Source organism: Gallus gallus, chromosome 2 (genome assembly GCF_016699485.2).
Source record: "Gallus gallus isolate bGalGal1 chromosome 2, bGalGal1.mat.broiler.GRCg7b, whole genome shotgun sequence".
NCBI classification, from domain to species: Eukaryota; Metazoa; Chordata; class Aves; order Galliformes; family Phasianidae; genus Gallus; species Gallus gallus.
This window is the reverse complement of record NC_052533.1, coordinates 54,588,884-54,596,305: the sequence shown is the minus strand read 5'-3', so window position 1 is coordinate 54,596,305 and position 7,422 is coordinate 54,588,884. Positions and strand designations below refer to the sequence as shown.

Here is a 7,422-nt window from a genome sequence, read left to right as displayed (position 1 = left end):
TGTGGTCATTCCGCTGTACTCAGGAATTAGTGAGGCTAAACCACAATTACTGTGTTCAGTTTTGGGCCCCTTGCTACAAGACATTGAGTCCTGGAGGGTATCCAAAGGAAGAGCAACAAAATGGATTAAGGTCTGGAACAAAAGTCTTCTGAGATGCATCTGAGAGAACGGGGGTTGTTTAGTGTGGAGAGCTCAGGATAGACCTTATTGCTCTTTACAGCTACCTGAAAGGAAATTGTAGAGGTGGAAGTTGGTCTCCCAGGTAACTTAGTTACCATCTCCAGAAAGCTAGCACCTGTGTGCTGTACTGCAAAAAGTAAGACACTGGAGCTTTGTAGAAGAAATTATTTAATAACTTATCTTAAATAACATGATAATGTCAACATGTGAATAATTTACATTTGTGGCACAGAATATCCTGTTGTTTTGCTATATATCCTGTACATATATGTGGAAACAGAAACAAATACTATCCCATCACGAGCTTCAGTGTATAATCAAGGTTTAGACTTTCTTTTTTAAGAAACAGCTTGACATTGAAACAGAGGTGCCAAAGCAACATGATAAATAAACAAAACAAGTTTTAAATTAGTTCCAAAGCACGTTCCCTACTGAAAGCTATTTTTTAAAATTCCGTTTTACATCTATAAATACATAGTACAAAAATGCAAGTTTACAAACCATTTTTTTTCCCAATAGACTTATGTCATTTGAAGTTTTAAGTAGCATCATTTCTCCAGCGTAACACACATACATTTAAGGGCAATAATACTATTTACATATAAAGTTATGAAATGTTTGAGAATATAAATTAGTAAGAACACAGATAAAAACACACTCATAAAATAAATAACAGCTTTACACATGAGAGTATAATATTATACAAACATAACATATAAGACTGGAGGACCTGATCTTGCAGTTGCTTGTATCAAACTGTCAATTTTGCATCTAAGTAATGCCAGTATAGTAAAAAAGCTATTTTATGGGGCTGCCCATGAGCTGAAAATCAGGTGCCTGTAATGACCTTCCTGGAATGGCTCCTGCCCGAAATGGCTCCTGATGAGTTCAAGCTCCACAGAGAACCTGGTGTAAATGAATATGACTAGTTTTATTCTTCTGATCTGAGATACTGTTGGCAATCAGAGTCTCCTTTCACTTCTGGGGATCCAGGAATTTTTATTCCATTTTTTGGATAGACACACCAGCACCCAGCGGAATCTCCATCCAGTGAAGTTTCACACTAGGATTATTAGGAAAGTTAATCAAAACCCAGAATAAGTAATTGTCAGCAAAAAAATTCACTATAGGATACTACAAATAGAGGTGTTGAACAGCACTAGAACTGAAAGCTCAAGAACTGCAGTGCATGGACCCGTTTTGAATGCAGTGATACCTCTCTGACAGAACCTCTAACCAGCACACTTGGTTAGGAAGTCTTGATTTGAGCTTAGCTACTTCAACAACAACTACAGATTTAAGACAATATGCCCACTCCTTGATAAGTGGTAATATAAAATAGCCATATCTTCCAGTATGATAAAGTGATGAAAGGCAGAATATGTAAGGTTGAGAGGTGAAAGCAATGGCTTGATAGCCTGACTCTTCACATGTGGAGGGAAATGGGATTATTTCTTTACCAGGGGAGTTAAACAGGTTTCTGTGTAACCCTGGTTAGATCCCAGGTCACAGTGAGTCACACAGTGGTGTCACATTCTAAAACAATAAGTCTTGGTGGCACAGATTTATGCAAACCTATGAAATTTTTATGTATGGCCTGTGGCTACAACAGTGTGCTTTAAGCTTTAGTTAACTATACAGATTTCTCTCAGTGCACTTTGCAGTGGCTTTTGTAGATACTATAATGGATATAAGCATTATCAATAAAGTAATCTAAGGGCAGTACAAATCAATATTTTTTAAAAATATAATTTCAAAGGGCTAATCTTGCTCCAGAGAGTTTTGTCACTGCAAGTGTTCTCTAATGTGAGAGCTAAGATCTTCCTGTCTCCATACTGATTATTTCATATGCACCAAACAACACATGCAGTATGGTGGCTATTATGGATTAGCATTGGCTGTGAGTATGCTAACAAACTGGATGCATAGAACTTGACTTGGCTGAGAAGAGACAGTCTGAGCATGCACTCACTTTTAAGAGGACTAACCATCTGTTCCCACTACTAAATAACCTATTTTCACAACCGTTTTCCAGCAGCTGCAAACTTGTGAGCTTGGGAGCAGAGGGTTGTGAAAGAATTGTCTGTGCCAGATTAATTGCAATGCTGCTGTGAGCAGACAGGAAAAAAGTACATACCTGTTTGCTGTGGTAAAATCCATTCTTGTTACAGTTGGGCAAATAGAATTTGTAAATGTCCCCTCCACTTCTCTGCTGAGCCTTTGCCAATTTATACAGAGCTCTATAGAGCTCCTTCTGACAAGGTCCCTGCAGAGAACCATATAGAGATTGTCAGTACTGAAATTAAAAAGAAACCAAGCAAACAAAAAGTGATCAATATAAAGCTGGCAAAAAGCTTAAAGTATTTATTAGTCATATAATCTGCAGCATGTAACACTGATTTGTATGTAGTTCCTACATGTTTCAATAGGAGTGTGGCCAGAAAACTCTAGTGTTGTATTTAGGCTTTTGCTTTTATTCTTTCAGGTATTTTCTGTCCTCAGAAACATGACCATTGAAGTCCTTAAATTGCCACATAAGGAAATTTAACCTGTACTGAGTAAACACATTACTACTCTGAGAGTACAGTATTTCCTATTATGGGGAGCTGCAAGTTAGAAGGCTTGGGTACGTGAGGCTGGCCATGTTTTATTGGTTGCCATGGTCCTGTGTTCTGTTGATGTACGGAGAATAGGTGCAAGACATATATAGACAGTGTGAGAACAAACATCTGAATGTTATCTTTTGTGTAAGACGTGGCTGTCACCAGATCAGAATAGAGAGCCCTGCAGTGACTCTGAGACTCAGACCCAAAGTACCTGAAGCTGGGACTGAAGAACTGTTTGCATCATTAACTATTTTCACTGTTTTCCTGCTCCTTTTTTTTTTTAATGATATTATTTTTTATATTTTATTATGACTACTGCATTAACAGTGCCTAACATACTGAAATGAGTGAACGAGCAGAAGTGACTGAACAAATATTTTTACTTGAGAGTGAAAATAATTTCATTCTCTTCTTTTCCATGACCTCCCCTCACATAAACAGTTCTGTTCAAATCGGTGGGCTTTTCTGTTGCTCTGAGTCAGAAAAGTAGAAGTTCAGAAGACAGAATTGTAACTAATAGCCCTTAATATACGGTAGTCCAAACTAAATGAGTGCTTAACTTCTGCTCTGGATGTGCAGTCGGACTTTTTAGTTTGTTGATTTTTTGTTTGCTTTTTTTTTTGCCCTCCATTTTGTTTGTGAATATTATGGAAATAGAATTCTGTTGTACATAAATGTAATTCAACTCCATACCACATGGTTAAGCACGCTGTCTGGGACTGCACTAAACGTGGTTCTCTGGTGCCCTCAAGTGGAACAAGAACCTATTTGCGCACATCCCACGTGCCCGCTGCTCACTGCAGCTTTGTAGTATTGAAGGTAAAAGTGTACTTTAATTGCTGCGCTTTCTGTCTTTTCACGTGCATCTACTTGCTAGTGAACAGAAAGAAATACATTTTGTTCTGTATTGGTGTTTCATCAGTATTGGTACGTAAGCACTCCTTTTTATTTCACTGATCAATACACAAAGCACAAAAGCCTTTTATTTTTCTAATTAAAACAAGAAAGAAGTCCAAGATTGTAGTGTGAGTTTCCAGAAATTAAGGAACCATGTAATCATGTGATGTTAATTGTAGAACAAGATTCAGCCTCTACAAGGACTCTGTATAGGACATATCTGATGCCCACCTATTTTTACAGTTACTGCTATTCTGCTTGTTTCTCAAGCATTTCAGAGACGCATTTCTAAAGTAGTCTGTTTGCTAGCTACCAAAATAACAGCATCTTGATGTTGGAGCTAGAATTGCTATTAGAGTTTCATGTACACTTTCATTTTGTAGTCAGAATCAGTAGCATCTACTGAAATGGTCTCTGAAAGGCTTGCAAAAAAACCCACTCACCTGTTCTTTCCATTTCTTGTGTTCAGATATTCTCTTTGCTTTCATGTTTTCATATACAGTGAAGAAATTCCAAGGGATGGATTTGTCCTGGCTTATGGGAAACATCAATTGATAGTTCAGCATCTGGTCCTGTGTAATTTCAGAGCTTTCTAAAGGTAAGTCCTCAGGCTCGGTAGATTCTGGAAAGGAATTTTATTAAGGTCAATATCTACGGCAACCTTTAGCACTTATTTCTCCAAAGGAAAAAGGTAAAAAAATAAAAAAATAAAGATGTACCCTCACACACTTACCCTCATACCCCCTCAGCCCCCCAGACAAAACATAATATCTGTAACAGATCCACTTCAGTAGGAGAAGAAATAACTTACGTTAAACCTTTTGTTTTAAAGTCATATCCAGACATGGGGAAATGGTTCCAAACTTAAAGAGGGTAGATGTAGGTTGGTTATAAGGAAAAAGCCTTTTACAGTGAGGGTGGTGAGGCACTGGAATAGGTTGCCCAGAGATGTGGTGGAAGACCTGTCCCTGGAAGACATTCAAGGTGAAGCTGAACCAGGCCCTGAGCAACCTGATCGAGTTGTGGATGTCCCTGTTCAATGTAGAGGAATTGGACTAGGTGACCTTTAAAGGTCCCTTCCAACTCTAAGGATTCTGTGATTCTATGATTTGAAATCACTCCACTCCTAAAGTTTAAGCTGCAGCCACTCTGTCAGAAATGAGAAGTCTTTCTTGACCACAGTGGGTTGTAGTTGCTTTGCTAGGTGTGGAAGGTCTTTAGAGAAACTTTATTTATTTATTAATCAGCATGGTGTGTTTCAATTTTTAGTTAGGAGGTGATTTGGTCTAGACTTGAATTCATGGTATCCTATACTTTGTTCTGAGGCTTGCCTCACATTTAACAATGGGTAGCAAATCACAGGAGCACATTCACCATGGCCTGCAGTGGACTGAATAGTCAGGGAATGGAAGAAACTGTTTGTATTTGCCTGAGCATGACTCTTGTGACAGTACCTAAGTTAGAGACTGTGAGGTCTCTGCTCTTTTGCTAAGAGCAAAAGAAGCTTTTAAGCAATTACAAGAACTGATAATGTTTGATGTGTATAAATAACTTGTTGGATCAAGGCTGTAAATTAATCATACGGTGACCAAAAATAACCCTGTTTTTTTTTCCCCCCTTTTGATGATGTTTTGGGGAAAAAAAAGAAGATTAAAATAAAGAATGAGATTCTTATATCTTTCTAACTGATGAAATCTTAACCACTCAGTTTAGTACAGTATAATCTCAATTTACTACAACTAATGGTAAATACTATTTTGATTCAACCATGATTATTTTTCTAATGTTATTGAGTTGCCTTAATCATCATTACATGAACATAGCCACAATGATGGCAAAAAAATGATAATAAATAGTATAGTAATGAAACAACACTGAAGTTCTTGGTCAGCATTTAGAGTAAGATACTTGATATGTTTTTAAGCTCAAAGGCAATTTAGTTAGTAATGAACTACTTAAGATACATTTCATTCTTAAAATGAATCCAAACACAAAATTTGCTTAGGTATTTTCATTCTCTCACAAGACTTTTAGAAATGACCATCAATAAAGTCCCCCAAACATTTGACCTTCTCTAGTTACTGTTTACTACTAAAGGAAAACAATCTACAGTTCCAGAAACCTTACTGTGAGTAGTCTGCATCTTCCTATTGCTTTAGTGGCTTCCTGCTTGCTGCCTGTGTCATAAAAGCCTTCTACGAACATCTCCTGGATCTGCAACAGGATGTCTCACCTCACACTGATCTGAGCACATTCTCCTTGAAAATGCTGTCCGCATTTCCCATATTTCAAACGTGTGCATTACTTTGTCCATCCACCCAAGCTCCCGTTTCCCGGTTCCTGCAGCGTTGTCACTGCAGGCTCAGTTCCCAGCCCACCTGCGTGGAGCGCGGTCGCGATCGGGCCCTACCTGCCGGCTCAGCTGAGCGCGTCCCTCCAGCTTCACTGGCGGGCAGGCACTTTCCTTGGCCCTGGATGAGGGCAGAGAGGGGCCGGGTCTCCCCCGAAGGGACGTGGCAGCGGAGACCGTGGCGACAGCGGGTCGTGTAGACCCCGCACGGCTGGCCCGGCCCAAGAGCGCAGGTCTGGCAGCAGCCGCAGCCGGGCTGCCGAGCCGTCTCCGGGCAGCCGGGCTCGACGGGCGGGCAGAGGGCCAGCTTCTCTTGTGTGCACGGCGCACAGTGCAGGGGCTGCAGGGACGCGGCGGCTACGAGGAGAGGTCCCAGCAGCGCCGGCAGCAGCAGGGGCGGCAGCCAGCAGCGGCTCAGCAGGGTCCGCATGCAGTTCATGTCGCTGGTGAGGGATCGCACCTCAGCGGTGTGGGGAGCTGGAGGCAGGGTACATACGTACATCCAGCTAGCCCGAGCCATTTATACTGTGATTTGCCTGGCTATCAATCTTTAACCTCGAGTTAACTATTATCTGAACAAGAGGGCTGGAGAAACGTCATTTCGCTGGAGGTTCAAGTTCCTGACCACTATTCTCCTCCTCTTTCACTTTCCTCCTTTATTTATTTTTTTTCTTCCAGACGTGCAGGAAATTCCCTCACCCCCATCTCTCTTCCCTCGGATAGTTATCAGGGAAAAAAAGCTGTGGAGGTGGAGGGGAAACGGGCAGAGAGTAAAGAATGAGTGGGTGTATCCCTTTCCTTTTTGCGTGTCAGAAATGTCTCCTGTTTTTTGGCATACGAGCACATAAGATTCTTTGCATTAACCTGTGGGAGAGGCTGCGCTGTTGAAACTGAAGGGGTCTCCCACCTCTGGGTTCACTTCTGCTGCTGCTGTTGGCATGGGAGAAATATCAGCCCGCAAAATAGGCACTTGAGGGAAACCAGTGTTTGTCAGACAACCCAGAGATAAACGAGAGAGCTCTGCTTTTCTGACTATCATGTTAACCTCTTCATCTACTCATATTTCACCTTAAAACAATCTTTCTCTTTTTTCCTTTGCATACAGAAGTTGTCAATATAATAAATGCAAAAGCATTCAAACTTGACTGTACTGAGCAGATAGTTTTATCCTAGTATCTGCAGTATCTGCTGAGCTTGAAACATCAAATTCCATTGTCAAGTCGCCTAAAGTGGCATGATTTTTGGTTGTGTGAGGGGTTTTTTTTTGGTGTTTTCTTTTTTTTTTTCTTTTTTCTTTCTTTCTTTCTTCTTCTTTTTTTTTTTTTTTTGCATTTGTTCTTTTTTATTTGTAGATGTGCTGTTAGTGTGAAAGTGAAGCAGAATTGTAGT

The 7,422-nt window shown here is 40.3% G+C and overlaps 1 protein-coding gene across 2 annotated transcripts; it reads right to left on the bottom strand.

The window, feature by feature from the left end:
• Positions 1-331: 331 nt before the first annotated feature.
• Positions 332-6,527, bottom strand: IGFBP1 (insulin like growth factor binding protein 1). Of its 2 annotated transcripts, none has more exons than NM_001001294.2 (4): positions 6,094-6,527; positions 4,127-4,305; positions 2,318-2,446; positions 332-1,243 (listed from the first exon to the last, which is right to left on the bottom strand). In NM_001001294.2, exons 1-4 carry the CDS (start codon positions 6,470-6,472, stop codon positions 1,112-1,114), a joined length of 819 nt encoding a protein of 272 aa, NP_001001294.2. In that variant the 5' UTR covers positions 6,473-6,527; the 3' UTR covers positions 332-1,111. The 2 variants fall into 2 exon arrangements, with proteins under 2 accessions (NP_001001294.2, NP_001383492.1); NM_001396563.1 differs by having other exon boundaries at positions 332-1,086.
• Positions 6,528-7,422: the final 895 nt, after the last annotated feature.

What these genes read in the sequence shown, in the direction of transcription:
- IGFBP1 (NM_001001294.2), bottom strand. Translation starts at nt 6,472, where the DNA reads ATGAACTGCATGCGGACCCTGCTGAGCCGCTGCTGGCTGCCGCCCCTG. An exon ending in ACAAGAAATGGAAAGAACAG is followed by an intron (nt 2,447 to 4,126) that starts GTGAGTGGGTTT and finishes GGTTCTCTGCAG; the next exon opens with GGACCTTGTCAGAAGGAGCT. An exon ending in GATTTTACCACAGCAAACAG is followed by an intron (nt 1,244 to 2,317) that starts GTATGTACTTTT and finishes TAATAATCCTAG; the next exon opens with TGTGAAACTTCACTGGATGG.